The sequence below is a fragment of the Stegodyphus dumicola genome, chromosome 3 (genome assembly GCF_044657685.1).
Source record: "Stegodyphus dumicola isolate Sdum_Otavi_A_Nest chromosome 3, ASM4465768v1".
Classification (NCBI taxonomy): domain Eukaryota; kingdom Metazoa; phylum Arthropoda; class Arachnida; order Araneae; family Eresidae; genus Stegodyphus; species Stegodyphus dumicola.
This window is the reverse complement of record NC_140770.1, coordinates 209,813,339-209,834,786: the sequence shown is the minus strand read 5'-3', so window position 1 is coordinate 209,834,786 and position 21,448 is coordinate 209,813,339. Positions and strand designations below refer to the sequence as shown.

At 34.1% G+C, this 21,448-nt stretch overlaps 1 protein-coding gene and 1 long non-coding RNA gene across 4 annotated transcripts in view; one reads left to right on the top strand and one right to left on the bottom strand.

Annotated features, from left to right (window-relative positions):
• Window positions 1-21,448, top strand: part of LOC146998262 (uncharacterized) — a 215,735-nt gene that overhangs the window by 108,816 nt on the left and 85,471 nt on the right. The window lies entirely within an intron of this gene.
• The window catches only part of LOC146998263 (uncharacterized), a 39,960-nt gene continuing 20,734 nt past the window's right edge, over window positions 2,223-21,448 (bottom strand). For all 3 annotated transcript variants that reach the window (XM_085813825.1, XM_085813826.1, XM_085813827.1), the window contains 5 exons: window positions 20,513-20,747; window positions 14,958-15,057; window positions 7,988-9,364; window positions 6,034-6,201; window positions 2,223-2,516 (listed from right to left, as the gene is read on the bottom strand). In XM_085813825.1, coding sequence (XP_085669951.1) covers window positions 2,437-2,516; window positions 6,034-6,201; window positions 7,988-9,364; window positions 14,958-15,057; window positions 20,513-20,677 — 1,890 coding nt within the window. In that variant the 5' untranslated portion in view covers window positions 20,678-20,747 and the 3' untranslated portion in view covers window positions 2,223-2,436. The remainder of the gene's footprint in view (window positions 2,517-6,033; window positions 6,202-7,987; window positions 9,365-14,957; window positions 15,058-20,512; window positions 20,748-21,448) is intronic.

The window sequence follows — 21,448 nt, the reverse complement described above, 5'->3', positions numbered from 1 at the left end:
CCACACGAAAATAAAAAATGTAGAACAGCACGTTTGTACTAATTATCTATATTCATCTTCTATGGGTACTAAAATGCGTTCGATATTTACGAAAGTTGGTGATGAACTGAATAATATGTTAGTCAAACGATGACAAGTTTCAACAAGTTCAAAATTGTATTGTTTTAGTGAATGTGTCATAGTGAATTCCACGTATACTCTTAATGCGCACGAACTTTTGGACTAACCCGATATTTTAGAACAATGGAAGAATGCGGTTGAGCGAAGAGATGCTTATATGTTTAACTTGACACATCTGTCTGGAACTTTATCATTTCATCTACTACGCAGCTGACATCAAACTACGTCTCTCTTACAATCATCTTGGTTTCGACTAAAAAAGTGATTGCATCATTTTCTCCAGTCAGCTCTCTGTTAAGTTCTAACAATGTACCACGACTAAGAAACTCTAAAATATCACGTGAATGCAGAATTCATAACATTATGCATTTTTAGTTGCACTTCAAGTTTCAACAGTTTTTATAGGCAAATCGTTATATTTTTTACTTAATTCAATTTTAAAATAAAGAGAAATTTGCCACCTATGAAATCTGCGAGACCTTACAGTCTGAAGGAATATATAGTATTTTGCCGAAACATCGCTAAAGGTAGCAATGATGAAATAAGTTTAGTAGATAGCCCCTGCGCAATGCCAAGTTTGTGCAACTCTGTGATTTTTTTAAACGAAAACAGATCGATGTGTATGGGGGGGGGGGAGAACAGCACGAAGAAATAGGGAAAGATTTTGAAAATATATAAACGCGTTTTTTTAATATATCATATAAGATTGGCTAAGTTGCGTTATCATAGATTAGTTCATGAAGAGCAGTTCTGTTTAAAGTGCAAAAAATTATTATCTATTCCCTTCCAAGTAATATTCATTTTAGTGTACAGACACACTCCAGCACTCCTGAGTTTCTTGTGTGGTGTAGTGGCCGAAACCGCCACACAAACCCGGGTTGTAATGAAGGGAGACTCAAGTTCTAACAATAACATGGATATAATAAAATAAAACATTAATAGTTGCAATTATTGACAGTATGGGACTTGGATACATTTAGTCCCGTAATTTCAGAATTTTGTTGCAGGAAAAATGCTCTATCGCATCATACACGAGGAATGATCGTTCTAGCAGGCCAACATGCCCATAGCTCCCAACAGGAAAGTTGTTGTCTCTTCTCAGGAAACCACCTTATATATCTCTCTGTGTTTACTTGCGCTGAACGTTCAAGGGGAAGGAAGATTTTTTCACTCATACCTAACAAAGTGTCCATCTCCTGACCCTGATGAAAAGACTTTTTTTACTTCTTTGTCCACTGGAGCGATCTTCGAGGCTGCATTCTCTTCTCAGGAAACCACCTTATATATCTCTCTGTGTTTACTTGCGCTGAACGTTCAAGGGGAAGGAAGATTTTTTTCACTCATACCTAACAAAGTGTCCATCTCCTGACCCTGATGAAAAGACTTTTTTTACTTCTTTGTCCACTGGAGCGACCTTCGAGGCTGCAACCGGAATCGTTAACAAAAGCACAGGATTTCACTGCGGATATGAAAATTATTCCACTCTGAAAACTCATCCTAGACAAAGAACCTTTATGCCACCTTATCACACCTGGAAGCACTTGTGAAATATCTCTTTTTACACCTGCCATAGACTGGTTGTCATGTTTTTTTAACTAACTTAAACTGCCAGAAAATGTTGACTTCCATAAAAACATATTAACAAAAAGAGCAGTAGATCAAGAAGGAAGAAATCTGACAAATATCTTGATTAAGATATAGCAGAAAACAGTTTTTGATAAAGGAAACCCACGGTTCTTCCCTCAAACATCCCTTTCACAAATTGCGACATCACACAGATTGATGATTTATTTCCGTTTATATTACACTACAAACTGTGCTATTTCGAAGGATATCACTTCATATCTTTCTTCTGAAGGATACCTTTCGACGTACGTACAGGGAGTGGACAGGTGCCCACTGACAGCCATATTTTAATAAGCTTTTCTTGCACTGCACCTTTTCGAGAATTTGAACAAACAGAAGATTTGAACCAAACAACGAAACTTAAATGATAGTTGGGCAGAAATAATTTGTGATATATCATACAATTTTCTTAAGCCCCTTTCTAATAAAACGCTATCTGTAACATATATATGCACATAGTTTTACAAAACAGTTGCTTCGGCAAATGAAGAAATTTTTTATTTTGTAGCAAAACTCAATATATAACTTAGAATATACTTATATTATAATACACTATCCGAGTCAGTACAGGACTTTACAACGTTATCATGCTGTAGTACAATATACAAAAGTTTTTATCATAAAAATTATGATATTTAAAAATATTTCAATAAATAACATTCCTTTAGGAAATTTGAAGCAGCAAAGTTTTTACAAACTTTGTACAATTTTATTTTCTAGAGCGTAGATGTCTTTCAACTTTTCTTCATATTCCAGATTTTCATCTATATCTGAAAAATAAATTTATTCATATTAAATTTAATAACTGAAAAAAGCAAAGTATTAAAATGTATGTGATGAAGTGTTAATGGATTATTAACTACTTATAATATGATATATAAATATTTATTATATCAAAAATATCTATTTAAAATTTTCAGAATGTCTAAGAAGCAAGCTAGAAAACACGTTTAATTCCGACTATATATATTTGCCACTGCCAAAAATTTGTCTGACATTAAATTGCAGTCTATACCTGTCAAACGTTTAGTATTTATTGAACATTTATTTACTAATTAACAAGAAGCCACATTAAATGGAAATGATACCCCTGATGTTAAATATCTGCAATTATTTTTGTTCTCAGAAATACTAATTGTTTTTAGCGGTCGTCCGGTGTTGCCATTTTTTCATAATTCTATCCCAGGCTATAAAACCCTTTCCATGGAAACGAATTCATGCACAAGGAAAGGCAATTTCTGTGTCCCTCTCTCTTTCCAGAACAGCACAAGGCTAAAATCAAAGTTCAAGGCTGGTCAGCAAACAGTACAGGTTTCCGTTCATTCCACTGAACATGAAAATGATACCACTCTAAACAGGCTTCTCTGGAAGATGAAATGAAAAGGACACAAACCATTGGTTTTCCTCACATAAATATGTACCAAACTCGCGAAGCCTTCGTGCAGCATCAGAACGGCTCAGCCTGAAAATTTAAAACTATTCTCATATAGTTACAAGATGCTGTCTTTGAGCCAGTTCTTTGAATGCAGTTGTTTCTCTTGCCCGCCCTTGCCCAGGCTGCTTACTACAAAATTACTGCTTCAAGGGCTGTTTTAAGCTCTTCAGCATCATTTTGAGCAGTATTCAGATCTTGCCTGACCTCCATTTATGTTTTTTTCCATCAAGCCTACCAATGCTCTTCCATTTTTGCTTTTCATTTAAATGAGACCTTTGAGTCATAACTAAAGAATACTGATTACTGTCTGAAACACGATTAACCATTAAATAACATTACATAATTGATTTCCAACGTATGTCCATTGCGCAAAACGCACGTGTCATGCTCTAACCTATGCGAAAGCCCAATTTTGCCCTGAGTGCAGATAATTAACATAAATTATTAAACCATTGAACTTCAGTTGAATATTGCGAGGAGAAAAGCGCTAAAAGCTAAATATTGAGATTCAAGAGATTAAGTTTCCTGTATATAAGTATTTGCATAGAATTTTTAATGTTTAAATAATCCCTTTGAGATTCTAATACGGTTAAAATTATTTGGTAAAAACTGTTTTAAAGTAAGCACTGTAATATATATCAATACACATGCATTGTTACGTATATGAATATAATTAAACATTATAATCACTTTAGTATGCCAATGTAAAATATGTGAAGCAATTTTAAATAGTTTTTCTCTCACCCAGACTAGTGTAAGATTATTTAATTTCCTCAGATAAACATGTTTTCTTTCCATTCTCTCAAATTAAATTATAATATACTTTTATGTAGAAATATTAAATGTACATGTTTCGTCGTCTCATATTTCTCCTCAGAGTAAAGAATAAAAGATAATATTGATTTTACGGTGCAGCTTTTCTTCACTTTATACAAATTGTATATCTCGAACCTGAAATTTGGAAAACAAAGTTTTGAAATTGCTATTATTATAAATCTTTGTTAGTGTTAAATTCATCATCATTGTCATTAAACGTGCTATTTGAAAGAAAAACACAACAAATTATCCTGAATATCGTGTATGATACAATTTTATGAATAGATGTATAACATTTTTATAATTCTTTTGCGTATGCTTTAACAGGTAAAATTATTCTCGTTAAGAGAATGAAAACAAAGACCCTTATAATTATATAGAACTGAACAAACCCTTTCTTGCTTACAATACTTTTGCATCTTGTAACAAAATATTTTTATGAAGGTGTGAGGATTTATTTATTTATTTTGACTAATAGTTAATTTTTAATTAAATTTTTCTTTTCACTCTCCTTTTCACCCATGCTTTCTATGCCAGTATACAAATTAGCGCGAGTTTATTCATATTAGGGGAGAAAGAAGTGCCATTTAAACGAAGGTTTCGCAAGTTGATTTTAGAGCGTGTTTTGCCTGCTTGAGGCCCCGTTGTAACCGTGACTAAATAGCGGTTTGATTCTGTGGCGCTGAGTGCTTCTAGCCGCTAAGCTTGTTCCGCCGACTTCTACGAGCCAGAGCCTTCCTGCGCGTTTACATTATCCTGTGAGCGTTAGTTGAGCCGTTACGCTAGTCTAAATTACATTTTATTTAAAATTCAACATTACTTGTTTTATGTTAAGCTTCTTTAGCAACATTACTTGTACTGACTAAGCAACATTACTTGTTTTATATTAAGTGTTGTTGGCTTATGTAAACCCAAGTGGGGTAGACTGTCAATTCTTTGTGATCGAATAAAAGGGCTATTTATACCCTTCTTCTGACTTTGCCTGCTTACTGTTAAATACCTGAGAATAATTCCTGTACAGTCTTTCTAGACCTTGTGAGTTTATGCCACCAGGAAACCAGACTCTATAAAGGATAAACTAGAAGTCATACTATCATATTCCACCGGTTGTGCATCACTACTGATCAGTGAAAGCATATTATGGTAGTATGAAACTGGCTATCACGCTAAAAAAGTGCGCATTTGAAGAATAATGGGTTGTGATGCGTTTTTTATATTGCTAATCTATCTTCAGAAGCAAATTGTAGAGGAAATGTAATTGCTGCATCCCGCTATGGTGTAATATTTCAACTTTGGAAAACATTGCATCAGTTCCCTGAAAATGTTCAGGCCTTATGAGTGACACCGTATTGTTCCATTGGGACAATATCAGGCCTCAGGCCGCACGTCGACTCAAAAGTGTCTTAGGGCAGCAATGCCGTTGCTCATTGAGCGTGTACGAATTATGATAGTGTTAATATCTTTTGAAATTGCCTGTAATGATCATTTGAACTAAAAAAAAGGCCGAATAACGATTGTTGGAGGAGTTAAAGTAACAAGAATCGGCATAATATTAACAGGATTCTTGTTGCTTTAACTCCCACAATGATACCAGTAATGATTTCTTGTTTTTCCATAGCAGTTTATAGTTTTTCCCTTAACTTTCTCTCGTATAAATCAAATTAAAAATTTCTACCGACGCACATCTTTCACATGATATTTATTCTTTCTTTCATTAGAATATGAAGGAACTGATACTGAATTAAAGAAAATTTTTTTATTTAAGAAAATGTTAAGTTTTCATAATTTCTAACTGATTAATTCAATTGAAATGGAAGATGATTATTTAATTGCTCAAAAACGCTTTTATGGAAAATATAACTTTTTACCACAATGCTCTGTCTAGCTGATCGGAAGCTGAATAATTGTTATTGGAATAATTCGGTTTCAATACTGATGTATGAAACTAGAAGAAAAAATCATGCGTAGATGTGACATATTTGCAAAAGAATCAAATTAGAAATCTAATTTTTTACTAACTGAGAAACAAAACTTACCTCTATTTTTAATGTCATGATTTTCTGTGAAACAAATGCGACGTGCGTAAAGGTAAATTCCGTATATTACTGAAGAAATCAGGCAAATAATGGCTATGACTCGATATGCAATCCTACCTCCAAAGGAATCCATTATTAGTCCACCAATCAAGCTACCTGAACCTTTGCCTATGGAAAAATTAAAACATAATTTTGAGATAAGTCTCATTTCTTCAAACAGTAAATGCAAAAGAGCAAATACTTAAAAATGCAAAAATCGATTTCATGATTTGTAATATATTTGTTCAGATTTCATCTTTACATCTGTACCTGTGTCTATACTCTGTCCTTATTATGTTTGTATGCCTAACATGTAACATAATAGTGAAAACTTTTCCCACCACCCCAGTCCCCACCATGCCCTTTCTATCCATGTTCTGGTCCTTCTTTCAGTATTCCTCACTTGAAGTAGTCAATACGCGAAGCGCTAAGCTGTAAATATAATCAGCTCCCGGAGGACACAGCACTAAGCTCTAAATGTTACCAATACTCGGAGAACACAGTACCAAGCTCATTTTTTTAAAAAACAAATTCCATCGACGAGATTCAACAGGCTGAAGAGCACCTAACCCAGTACGCCAGCTGTCCTGGCGAAAAGAAAGGAAACCATCATTTAGATGATTTATGTATGTACTGTATTTTCTCGATTCTAACTAATTTTCCATCGAAGTAATCATGGGAAAATTCTGAGGAAAACTCCATAGGGTTCAAAATTATTGGTCAGTGGTAGTACTAACATTCTATAATAATGATAATAACAGTTGTACTCAAAATGAATAATATTTGAGATCACTGTGTCCTAAGACGTGTCCAGTTAATTGTGAGACGACCGAAAAATGTTTGTATGCACCTGATAAGACAGTCTCCTTTGTTAATAATTAAGTGCAACATTTAAATGTTTATAAAGTATTTCTAAACCCACTATCAAGACAAGTATTATGTTAGACAAGTATTACGGGCGCCACTTGCTTATTCTTGTCCAGTCTTTCTTATCTTATCTAATCATTATTTCCTATGTTGTTCATTTGCGGTTTTGCAGCTGAGGATGGTGGTTCGGTAAAACCATCGAAACTAGTCCTGTGAAAATTTTGTAAATATAATGCTGATTTGTGTTGTTTGACTTCTGAATAAGTATTATGTTAATTATGTAGAAGAGATGTATGCCAATGTAATATATAAAATTAGTCGAAAATACAATTTTAGATTTGTGAATGTACTTTTTTTTTTTTTTTTTTTTTTTTTTTTTTTTTTTTTTTTTTAAGATTTCGAGGCCGATTGCTATGCTTCGCCCTTTTAATGTAGGAAAAAAGTCTACATTTGTTATAGAAGGAGGAACTATGACGGTTACTTTTGACATGGAATTTTTATGACATTTACGCTAGTATAATATCATTGTTAGGCCAAAGGAGCTTTAGCTCAAAAGGGTTATTAGTCTCGAAACGGGATTTTGCTTTGAATCACTTTTCAAACTGTTGCTACCAAATATTATCGCCCTGCGTTATTAAAAAAAATTAAATAAAAGAGAATGTGCAGGAATGTAGGTATGTTCCTCGCGTTGTGAAAAAACTACGATACCTAGAGCCATCAAATTTTGAATAACGTAATCTTTTAACCGGACATGGACATCTGAAAGCCCGAATTTTGAATTTCGAATTTATTTTATTATCTATTTCACATTTCTTAAAACTTTACAGGATTTTCTCAACTATTTCAAAGCAACACTGCACCGGAAAAAAAAAATATATATCCCCAAACGCGCAAGACTGTCTCTCGGAAATTCTAAAGATATGTTATTTTTAAATATTTTGTGATATTGCTGTTGAATTGAATTTTATGTGGTTTGAAAGCAAAGAATATAAAGTTTAATGAATAAAGGTAAAACACTTTAATTTTTTAGAATCGCTGGGATACATACCTATACTGTAATGGATACCTCCAGCTGTAGAAATAACAGTCGCCGTCAGACCTTCGGGCGCAATTTCGTGACTATGCAAGATTACAGCAACCCACAAGAGGTGATAAGTAAAAATTGAGGTTACTTCTAAACACAGGGAGTACCAGGGGTCAAACAGTAATGAATATCCTATTGCGCTACAAACGTATGCTAAAAGTGCTAATATGAATATGTTGGGAGAACCAATTTTCTGAACCCACCATTTAGAAGTCATTAGGAATGGAAGTCCATACAGGCCACTCACTGCTGGAATCAGACCGAATAAAACACCTGGTGTATTAAGCTCTGTAAGGAACCAGTTGGTAAAATTCTTTGTAAAGTTCCATGTAGTACCAAGAACGAAAAGAACACAAATAAATGAAATAACATCGGCATTTTTTAATAGATTCAAGGTTTTCCTCCACATATTTTTACCCGGTGGAATGATTTGCACTTTTAACTTGTAAATAATTGCTAAAACTATTATGCACATTCCGATGAAACAGTAAAATGCGGATGCATAGTGCTTTTCCTCACCTGGAGAAGTGTTTGCATCTACAATGTACCCAGCAAGAGGAGAAAATATCAAAACACCAAGAATGGAAAAGAAACGCTCATGACCAAAATCGGAATTATATTGTTTCACCAAAGACATTGCAGTAACGTCGAAAATGCGGTAGCAGGTAGTAAATGTAGTGAGAAAAAGTATGAACAGCACCACGTTCGCAATCAACAGTTTCCATCTTGATCCTCCTTCCCGATTACATTTTTCTTCTGCAAAATATGAACAGTTTATTCTGCAATACATTTTATGTGGCACATTGCACCATGAATAAGTTCTATTTTTGTGTGTCAAAGAGTGAACATTATAAAAACATTTATTTTTTATTTTGAAAGTCCCATTCACGTGAATCGACAATGAAAAATTTCCAAATTCTTGATTCCTCGCCAAAATTTCGCAAATCAGATTTCGTCCAAAGCAGTATTGAGTAACATTTTCGGGACACTGAACGCTGCAAGATGAGACTTCGATGATATCTTCTTCGATGTCGCAGGCAGATCTTGCAATTAGTCTGTCGAATTCTAGATAATGGCACTTGAGATTTAACGGCTGTGGATTACAACTCTCAGGATTCATTCTTGGCATCAACAGCATGCCAGCAACAGCTAGCAGGGTGATTATGAGATTTCCTACTAGAACGGGCTTGGATCTGCCCAATTTGTCCGCTATTATTCCAGATACTGCTGTTCCTAGAAATTGGGCGAAGGGTGCTATCATAAATATTGTTGAGAGTTCTGACAAGGCAAGACCACGTTGCTTGAAGTAGACTGCAAGAAAGGAACCAATAATGGACCCAGCTGTTGAAAAAAGAAATAATACATTACTTTTACATAGGCTGAGAGAATGTGAGTACATTCAAACATACAAAGTTATTGATGTTAGAGGTCATACTTTAGAGTTAACAAACTCAGTATTTCTGCGTTGTTTCACTGAAGAGCCCTATTAATTTTTAGTGAATCTTCAGCAATTTTCTGTTATGTTTCTTACTAATATTATTATTTAAGTTACAATGAAATTATTATATTAAATGAAACAGCCTTACTTGAGTAATTTTAATCGAAATACCAGAATAATGTGTTACCTCATTAAGCATTGTCAAAAAGAAATTTGAAAAGAATAATTCTGGCGACATTTGAAACGTGTTCGACTTAATCATACATTTTAAGTTATATGATAAGTTTCTTTTGCTAAAATCATTCAGTTCGACTTCCTGAAAATTTAATATTGTGAAATCTGAAATTTAAATTCATGGAGTTTGAGTCTGAAAATTTCGAGTTGATGTGTTCGAATACTCGAAATTCTGATGATCAGTATTCGTACCCCTTAAAAACTTTATGTAGTAAATAGCATTATATAAGATTCATTTCTCCAAAACATTACTATTCCTTATCCAAACTCCTAGTACTTTTATCTCCTGTTTCTTGAGGGTATGAGTAGTCCATGTTAGAAAACCGCAGCAAAAAATACAACTAATCGTAAAGAAATACGATGAATTTGTCTCTTCAGCGACAAACATTATATTTTGCAATGAAAATTAGAAAGGGCATTTTCTTTTCCTATCATTTTATTTTTATTATTGTTATAGTTCTCGTCAACTCAATATACAGGATTTCAAAAAATTCCTTCTCATATTTAAATTAACTTTAACATTTTAAAAAACAAAGTTACTTCAGTAAAGGTTTTTCTTTATCACATACTTTAATGGTCTTAGTTGGCAACTCTTGAAACTGAGAGGGCCACGTCATCCCAAGATGGCGCAAGAAATCGTACATTGGTGTGTCGAAATGCAGCGGCGTGTTGTCAAAATGTTCCCTAAATGTAAATCCCATCAAGAAATATTACGTAAATCGGAATTATCATATTTAAGAAACAGGAACGAAGAACAGCCTTGCTTGCACTCTGTTAAGAGTGAGAAAAGACCTTGTCATGTTGCACACAGATGCTGTGCAGCCATCAGCCTCGAAAGAATGCAATATCAGATTATCCCAAAATTCTGGATTTTTTACACTTGCAACTCCAGCAGCCTTGCGAAGTATCTTGCTCCGTCTCCCCTCGGACAACCTTTTTACGCGTGTCGTCGGTCGACTATTTCACGGTAAATTCTCGTCACATATTGCATCCGGAAACTTTGAAGGCCACTTCTTGAAGCTTTGTATGTCCGGAGTCTTTGGTAATACATTCTTCTAAGCTGATAAACCTGAATGCCCGATTTCCGACCTGAGCTCTTTCCTGAATATATGCCATTTTGGAATTATGTGTTTCTCTCAGCGTGCTGTGTTGCCTGCTAAACTTGGAAACTAATGTTAGTACAAACTTTATTTCATTGAAATACCGGTGTCCGTAACATAGTGAATTTAAATTTGAGAAGGACAAATTTTACACTGAAATATCTCTGTTCGTAATATGGTGAATTTGAGTGTGAGAAGGACTTACGTAAAATCATGCATTTGAGAGATTAACTTTAAAATAGTAACTGTTACATTACTTATGAGCAGGAAAAATGCGATTTCTTTTCGAGATTTCATGGTATTATACTTCCCGTAACTTTTTATGGGTTTGAATGGTAACTTAGAATACGCAAAAAATCCTCAATTTGTAAGCAGTTATTAAATAAAAATATACCAGTAAACATAAACAATAGTTTTAACGCATGGTCCTTTATTATAATTCCAGTATTATTTTATGCGAAACATTTAGGAAATATTAGAATTTGTTATGGGAGTATACAATATTCCTGTCCCTTTAACAAACTGAAGAAATTTAAAAAATAAGTTGAGTATATACTGGATAAATAAATTTAGTGTTGAGTCTATATTGGAGTACATGCCATATATGATTGTTATGTTTTACATCTAGACCTTTCAGGTTTTATTATATTTGCTTTAACTAAGAATAATGTGCTTAATTACCTAGTGTTTTATGATGAGTCAAACTGCAGAAAGGTGGCATTCTCTTTTCTTAACAGATATATTACTAGAAATATCAGTACCTTTATACATACACTTACCAGCCAAAATATAACCACACTCCTTATAATGCGGTGCTCTACCTCTGGCACCAGAAACGTCTTTAATCCTATCTAGTTCTAAGCTCGCACTCGTTTAGTGTTAAAGAATAAGATTAAAAAACTCGAAACTCGATAGGCTTGAAATGCGAAGCGTTAAGAAGGCAGGACATCATTTGTAATTTCTCAAGATTTTTCAATTACTATTTTAGACAATTTCGGCCACGTGACAAGAAAAGCTGTTTTGCTGAAAGGTTTGGTTTCTAGTAGGGAAGGAGGAAGGCTTAGAAATGATGTTCATGCAATCTGCAGCTGTCGTGTTGTATACTTGCACAGCCATCGGTTCCAGGGTGCTTAGGAGAACGGTTTCCAGAGAGCAATATGCTCGCCACCGGCTTGTTTACGTCTCGTGGTATATGAGCAATCAAAGTTTCGTCTGGAATATGACCTATCCTGACACGGCCATCAACTTGATATAAAACAAATCGTAATTCATCGGACCAGACAGCACTTTTCTTTTGTTGTATACTCCAGTCATGATGTTCACAGACCCACTGTAGTTGCAAATATCGAAGTTGCTTAATTAACAGAGGTACATGAGAGGAGCATATTTTGCAGAATCTCGCATCTACCAGAATCTAATAAATTCTGTGCATAGAAAGACTTGTATTTGAACCTGCGTTGCATTCATGTTTTTACTGAGCTTATACTTGATCTTATACCAGCGTCTATTGCTGGTATCACTCACTGTTCTTCCATTTTGCATGAGCTTATACCTAACCTTGTTCACTGTTTCATTACTTTGACCTTGTTGCTCGACCATTCATGAGCTTAAGCCTGACATTGCTCATTGTTGCCTGAGCTTCACCACTAGGGTTTTGCGCCCCCGTGAATCGCCTCTAGAGGTGTCATACCATATTAAGGGCTGTTTCGCAGCTTAGGTCTGGGAGTCTCTACCTTCTAGTGCGCTGTTGACTGAGCCATATACGTCTGTCTATCTACCTTGACGAAGCACTCCGATGACCACATTCGCATATCAGGTATGGGTAGTTAACGCTTTGGAGCCTATTACTGGCATCACTGTTCTTCTATCTCTCACAAGTGCTAGAAAAGCAACTCACGGACAGTCGATAAACAGTGCCATTTCGCAGATATTCGATCCTAGCATGTTTACATTATAATCTGGATGCAGTGTAGAGAGTTCTTACAGTGTAGAGGTGGTTATAATGTCTTCGCTGATTATTGCATATCAGTATATGAACTTCCATGCAATAAATGATTTTGACTGACTCCCTAGAATGTTTGAAACAATTGGTTGAGAAGGTGAAGGTAATCTTTAATCAAAAAATTATACGATCACAAGTGCTATAAACTTATTATGTATCGACTTGGCTTTAGGCATATTTTTAACTATCTGTTCAGTTCAATGACAGGAACGGCAAGTAACTTTGAATAAGTTGCAAGTGCGATGTTTTTTGACTGAAGCCCTAGAATATTTAAAACACTTGATTCAGAATATAAAACTATGCTGTAATACAAAACTATGCGCTCACAACTGATATAAACTGGTTTTATTGCAAGTACCGGACCAACGCACATGTAAACATGTGCATCAGAATAAAATCTCTTTTTCCTTGGAGTAAGAAAGAAACGTTTCCTGTAGCTTAATTGCCGAATCGTCTCATGCCTCGTGGGGAAAGGTGATTCAAAGTAAACGTTGACTTGAAAAAACATTGCTTTGAGATAAAATGTTCCTTTGAGCGTGACTTTCCAAAATAACCAGAAGAGCTAAAATTAAAAACATGTTGAAATATATAGTAAACAAATTCGTTGTGGGAGGCGAGATAGCAGTAGCTTTAAAAAACTTGACTTAGATCACTGCATTTATTGATTTATTGATCATTGACCACGACTTGGTTTACGATAACGACATTTTATTATTTAAACGACCCTTGGACTGCTAAAAAAACAAAACGTACAGAGACTGTCTACTACGCCTAAACTTACCAGACGCTTCGTCTGTTTTTCGCTGTGTGAAGAAAAGCAAAAACGGAAAAAAAAAAAAATCTATTTTTTGGGGCATTGTAGAAAAAAACGTGAGTCATAATTTTGATTGCTGCCTGCTGGTATTTGGTTTAAAAAAGTGGTGGCTGGCTGCTGAACACTATAAGAAAATGTGAGGCGCGTTCGTGTGGGAAGTCAGTTTTAGTTAATACTTAGATTATTAAAGATATTCTCGAAAAGGAGAACAAAATTATGAGGCTGTGAAAAGGCAGTTAAAAGAAGGAAGGAGAAAAGCTAAGTGAAGTATTTTAATGAGTTTTAACAACAGGCAGAAGATCGGAGAAAGGAAAAGAAATGCGGATGTCTTATAGCAGTGTGGAAATAATGGTGGACAGTGACAGGAGTAGGACAGAGAATATTGGAAAGAATGCGCTGGATGGAGGAAAATTTACTGAAAATGTATCGGCCTCATGTATGATGAACTGTGAAATTGAATAGCTACAGAGTGTTCGTTGAAATGCTGTCCAAAACTATTATTCAAAATGTTATGACAGAAAAGTACGTGAAAGTATCAATTCCAAACTTAGCGACTGAAGCGTATCGGCTTCCAACTGTTACGTTGATGCCACGATCTGTGTTGTATTCTTATCGACGATGTGTTCAGCGGGGCGAAATTCTGATTATATTCCATTTGAATGATGATTTATAGAAAGGCTATTCGAGACGGACAAGAACACGGACGTGTTAATAGCATTCTAAGATGAATGAGAACCTTGGTTTCCGACTATGACGAATGTATGATGATCCGGGCAATGTGTCTCTGCCTATGATGTGTTCTGGATTTCTGAATTTTGCTCACATAAGCACTCTTCACCTCGTCTTAGCGTTTGGCAATGAATGTGTAATCCTTAAGGAAGAACTCTCATTCACTTATAAGTAAATGAGAGTTATGTGACTGTTACGAATTTTAGGAGCATTTTATCATATAAAAGACTGTCATATTTATATGTGTGTAAACTTGAGGATCACCTTCGGAATTACTATTACTATGATTACTATTTACCTTTTACTATGATTTTATATTATTCTAAAGAATGTAATGCATTAGATATTGACCTATGTACGTTTAATGTGACCTTAAACTATTAAAAATGTGTCTGGGACATACATGTTATTTAAATTTTCTCTCTAACATGTTAGAGCTTAATTCTAACTACTTTATTGAACTGAATTTAGGTTGTAACATTAACATACTTAGTTATTAGAAGAACCTAGATTAATAAAACTCAGAATTGTTTAATATTTTGAAACTGATAACATGTTCATGAAACTAACTGCACTACAAACATGACAGAAGAAAAACAATCAGAAAAATTTCTCACCTCCAAACCAAACGAGCAAAGCCAATTTCAAAGGTATGAGAGGCTTGCATATACTTATTTTATAATTTTTGCATATTCTCCACGTTATATGTGAATTTTCCTGAAAAAAATGTGTAATAAAGTATTTAAGATATGAAACATTACTTCAAAATCAAAATAAATGAAATTATTAGTTATCAATGCAAAACGTTAAATGATTGTCACTGATCAAATTTGCACACATGAATGAAAATATTTATGAATGATCGATAATTATAATCAGGTATATTTAGAAACAATTAAAACTTCTGTACTAATTGTACTTTATACTTCCAGTAGGACACAAACGTACATTACTTCCTAGGCATATTAATCCCATTATTGACTGAGTGGTTAAGATTGCTGAATAATTGGAATCTGATCTGTTTTCAAATTCATGTGAACAGAGTGGCCGCACGGATGGTTCCTAACGTTTAACGAAAACGAAAGACATTTTCCCTTAGAAGCACCTTTTCGAAAGCATCCTTTTCCCTAGGCACATAGCCTTCTTACTATTTTCAAATAACATTGCGGTTATACAAATTGACAAACAACAGAAATAGCACTCCGCTAACCTGAGGGTAAAAATAACAGCTTCGAAGATTCGAATTCCTCATAGTATCAAATTACGGGGGCTGTCTAACCTCTATATGTAGTTGGCATATAGAGGTTTGGGCATCACTTGATGACTACTAATCAAGATTTCAGCTATTCTGAACCTGAATCTTTTGTTTGACAATTACTTTTGTGAGCTGATGTGACCGTTTTTGCAAAAATAGAAAAATCGAGTACCGTGCTGTCATTAGATACTTGTTTTTGAAAGGTAATAAAAAAGGTAGTAATTAAAGAGGAGTTGGATACAGTGTACGGGGACTGTGCATCAATCATTTACTATTGTGAAATTTTGGGCAGCTGCATTTAAACGTGACCGTACCAACTTGGGTGACGATGAAAGTTCAGGACAGCCAAAAACATCAACCACTGATGAAAACATCGCTAAAATAAACCAAATGGTGTGAACGACCATGGAAGTAAATTTAGAGAGATCGTAGAGGCTATTACCATATCCAAAGAATGTATTTGCCACATATTGAACCAAGATTTAGATATGCCCAGTTGGCTGCACGTTGGGTACCGCGTTTTCTTACTTTGGAACCAAAACGTGTCCGAATGAGCATTAGCATCGTTCTGTTGGCGAAATAAATCGGAGATCTTTCGACTCTTAATCACTGTAGATAAAACCTGGATTCATCATTACAGCCCAGAAACAAAAAGGCACTCAAAACAGTACAGTGCAAAAGGAGAATCGGCTCCAAAAAAGGCAAAATTTTTCCTTTTTCTGGGAAAGATGGCAACCGTTTTCTAGGGATTATCTTGATAGATTATCTTGAACAGGGAAAAGCCATTATAGGAGCATACTATGCGACGTTACTTGACAAGCTGAACGCCACATTTTCAAAAGAAAAAACAAATGTTTCACCAAGACAATGCTCCGTTGCTCCGTCTCACACCTCATCGGTTGCAGTGGCGAAAATCTATGAATTACGGTTTGAACTGCCTGACCTTCTGCCCTAGTCACCATACCTGGTACCAAGTGTCTTTTTTGCTTCTTAAGCTAAAGAAGCGCGTGGAGGACAAAGATTTTTTTCAAATTAGGACTTTTTGCAGAGAAAGATTCCACTTATTATTTGGGCGAGTTAAAAGGATGGGAGCATCGGTGGAAGAAATGTATAGACTTACAAGAAGACTATGTCGAAACGTAAAGGTAATTTTGGAGAAAAAATATTATTTTTCTTTGTTAGGTCGGAAACGTTTCAGACAGCCTACGTAAATCGACTGTAGTATATACCATAGTCACAAAATTTAACCTAAAACATGATTCCCCCTTGACTAATTATTCGCAAAGAAAGTTTCCCAAAACCTTTGCCGGCAAGTTAGATACAATAATAGAAATCTAAAGTAGAATAAAGGTCAGCTGAACAAACACTCTCTGATGAATTTTGAAATTAGTAGCTTTTATATATTTCAAATTAATCAGCGTTCTGGAGGAAGTTGACGAAAGTAAAAGTTATAGAAAAGCCGAAAATAATCTGAAAGCCTTCAGATTTTATATTATGCCCAAAGGGGCGTTTGTTTAACGTTTTGTGCGTCACCTTTATTTCTTAAATGTCATATTCTTCGCACTTAAGCAAAAGAATTCAAATCAAGAGCAATATCATAAAATATTTAAAAATAGCATATCTTTAGAATTTCTGAAACACAATCTCGTGCTGGAGATAAGAATGTTTTTTCTTTCGTACAGTTTTGTCGTTGCTCGCTTTCAAAACGTTGAGTTTATTAATCAAAATTCGTTAAAATATGAAATAGATAGTAAAACATATTACAAATTTCGGCTTCCAGATGCCCATATTCGAGTGGAGGACTATGTTATTCAAAATTTGATTTCTCTAGGTACCGTTGTTTTTTAACATTGTGAGAAACATACATGTATTCACGCAGATTCTTCATTATTTAGTTTCTTATATAATTCATGGCTATTTGGGGCAACTATCTGAGACGTGAAACGCCGTCTTATAGTAAACAACGCAAAATGGCAAAACGAAATAAATTGCCCTTCCCGGCAAATTGCCTTTTTGAGCTATTAGTATGATCAGCGATTAATTAAAATATAAATCTTACACATATGTGATAGCTTCGAAAGCAGAATAAAGATTTCCGTGTGCACCAAACGAGTGAAAATACTTAATGCTGTATTGTACTTTAAAATTCCTCTGTTTTTTAATGATTGATAGTGCATCTCAGCATAAAATATTAAAAAAAATTATTAGTCAGATAACCATCAATCTCTCTTCATTGACAACTTAACCTCTTTCCTTATCGAAAGAGGATAGTGCCTGTCGCCTTCAAAATGAGAGCATTGTTGAAGATAGTACTGAAGATAAGTGTAAGTGTGGTAATTACACTTTCATCAGACTTATTTATCTTGATTTTAATTCTAAAATATCAGTTTGGTAATCTTGAGTATGGAATTCCAGAAATGACTAATCACTTGTTTTTGAGGGCAATAGAAACAATTAAAAAGAATTTATTATTCAGGCATTTAAAAATAGAAATGTCCGCTTAGTGTTCTTAATTAAGGATATTTCAGCTATCCAAATACACCCTGTTATAAAAGTTATTATGTCAAACACCACTGCCGAAAGAAAAATTTGTGTCGTTGCTTTTTGAAGTTTCGAAAAACAAAAATAATTATATCAAAATTAAAAACTAACTAACTAAATAAATAACTTTTTTATAGAATACTAAACTTTTATTAAAAACTCATAGAACAATTATTGGACCAAAAGGAGGAAATAAACTAATCATATGGTTTAATGGGGACAAGAGGAATAAATTCAATGTGGGGGAATCAAATTCACTGTGGATTTAATGGGAAGAAGAGAATTAAATTCAGTGTGGGGAAGGGCAATTAATAAATTTATAAAAATAATGGCTTATACTTTTAACAGTGCGGTTTCATTACTTAGGTGCCAAGCTTTTATCATTTGTAATATAAAAATACTAAATTCTGAACAAGTTAAAATCCAAGGGTTGTGAATGATTTGTGAAGATAGCTTCTTCCTCCTCCAACTATAAAGCAAAAGTATATTGAGTCATCCGGAGAGTATTCAGTCTCATTCTTAACACAATACCTAAGAATAAATTATGCCACAACACATCATATAATTACGCAGTTTTAACGTAAAAAGCAGTATTTACTTATCTGCGTCAATTGAGATCACTGCTTATCAGCTGTAACAAAATAAAACTAAGAAAACGCACCTCAATTTGAGAAACCGTAGAACTTTAAGGATGACCCAACAGAATGAATTTCGAGTTTAATCTCAGGAAATCTGAAATTCTGACACAGAATAAAAAGCAGAGTTTATAGAATCGCGAAATAAGGTAATGATATATTTAATTGGAACAATGCATGTTTTTCTGTAATTAAAAATATATTTAGGGCGTAAATATGAATTTACTCCATTGTTTTCTGTAGTGCACTTACAAATTCTTTCGACGTACATACGCAAGGTAAACAGAAATATTTTTGAACAGATCATTCGCTACACTAGAAAATTCAATAAATTAATTTTAAATAGTGCTAAACGTCAAATGAAAAATTTACATATTTGCTCACGATGCTGCGTTTCCAGTAAAACTGTCACATTTTGAAGATTTAGTGAGAACAAAGTGAAGAAAGAGTTTAATAACAGGAAATGCAAAATTAATTTACAGGAATATATAAGTAATAGGTGTTTTTTCATTTATTATCTTTTGAACAAGTCATTTTAATGCAAATAACTCTCTTTATTACTTGCCTTCATTCTCCTTGAATAACTGACGGACAGCAGATAAAATTTGTGTTTAATGTGAGGTCTGATTTATTACGTCTGGGTACAGTTTAGTTAAGTAATTCAGTCGTCATCTATGTTTATTGAAGATGTAGTTATGCTATTCTAAATTAATTCATTTTTGAAGGATTTTTGTTTTTTACATTAAAGGCGGCTTTTCGTTACTTTCGCAGCAGCTGACAGTTTTAATACACGATTCTCGTTAATATTCAATTTATTTCAGAGAAAACATGTTTAATTCAAAGAACTTCAGCGATTTAATTTAATTTGCATTTTATAAAAAACTACAGTAATATTTTCTTTGCAAAAAGGAAATTAACGTTGAAAAAGTGTTCAAGATTTTCTCAGGTAGGATAATCTTATTAATGTTATTGTTGTGATTTACCTCGCTTGTCTGACAGTAACATTAGCACAAAACCACAAAAATCATTGTGGCGAGGATTGCAAGATTGCGCCTGTCGCTGGCAAGAGCCTTGAGCACTCTACAGGTGACAGTATGATTTTGCTCACTTCCGGCCCCCAGTTTTGATGGAGAGCGCCCCTAAAGGACGGGTCCAAGGAGCTCCTACCTCTCTTCTCCTACTACCGAGCTCTCGAGAGGACTTTTCGTTCGCCTTAGAGTGCTCGCATCCCGCACAGACACTATGCATTTGCAAACATCCATTGCTTCTCCAGGATTCGAACCCGGGTCTTTCGTTACGGCAGTCAGAGTCACTAACCACTATCCGGCTGCGTGGTATCTTATTAATGTTTACTGTTGAAACTAATCACAACCTGATTTGATGTATCCTTCATACTTGATCCCTTATACTTATATTTTTGGAAGCTCTGTTTAATAAACGCTACTAATAGGAAATAAAAATTCAACTGAATTAGAAAACATACGTGTGTTAAAGCAAATAAATTATTCAGCTGAAAATTTGCTTGATATATTTTTATTACACTTTAAATGTAGGTATAAATTTTGGAAACAAGCACTTTTTATGAAAAGAACTAATTTATCAATTAAAACTCCCTTCTATCCACGTTTAATTTACTAATTAACGTAATAAACAGAAATTATTAGGAATTTTCTAAAATAGAATAACTTATATTACTAACAAATAATGATAAACTATGAAAATATTTTTATAGTTTACTTACAACTTCTGTATTTACATTTTCTGGTACTTCTTTCTTTTCACTCGTGATGTCAATTGCTGGAAGAGCTCCATTACATCCGTTCGTGTCATCCTGTGAACTGAGGTCTACATTTTTAAAATCCGTATCCACAATAGACTGAGGCTGCTCTTGGTTAGAATCAATCATTTTATCTGTCAGTGAATCTCGAACAACATGTTTAGAAACTCTATATGGGTTAAAACATACTGCGGGAAACCTAAAAGTAAAATAATGTAATAATTAATGATTAATTCTATTCAGTTCTATTATCATTTTCTATTTATTCTATTCAGAGAAACGTTAAAATGTAATTTTTCGTACAGGCTGATAAAGACTAAAAAAATCATACATTTTATGCTAACGAATAAAAATATTCATTATGGATAAAAATGGAATCTGAGGGTTATAGATTGGTAAAGGAAACATCAAAATATTCCAATAAGCATAAAATATTTTTAACACGCAAAATTCATATGAAACATTACTACTGAAATGGCAAGTTTTCTAAACCGGAGACAAATAAGTTAAGATTTGTAATTCCGGGGAAAATTTTAATAATTTTGAGCTTTCGAAATGTGATTATTCTAACCAATGTATTAGTCAAATTAGTCACTTTGACTGTTACACTGGCTAGAGTAATATTTAGTTGATATACTTACCTACTAGTTCTAGTTGGAGATTAAAAAAAATGTCCGTTATAGAGATTACATATTTTCTCATGGCAGAATTCAGTGATCAAAATATTTGGATTTATTTTTTTGGAAGAAGCTGTTGGTATTATACATAAAGTTCGATCTGATAATATTTTGAGATGAGGTTTCTTTTTCGCTCTTCGCTGTGAATTATGCTTATTGACTGCAAACAATAGCATATAATAATAATTATATGCTATTGTTTGCAGTGAATAAGCATAAGCTG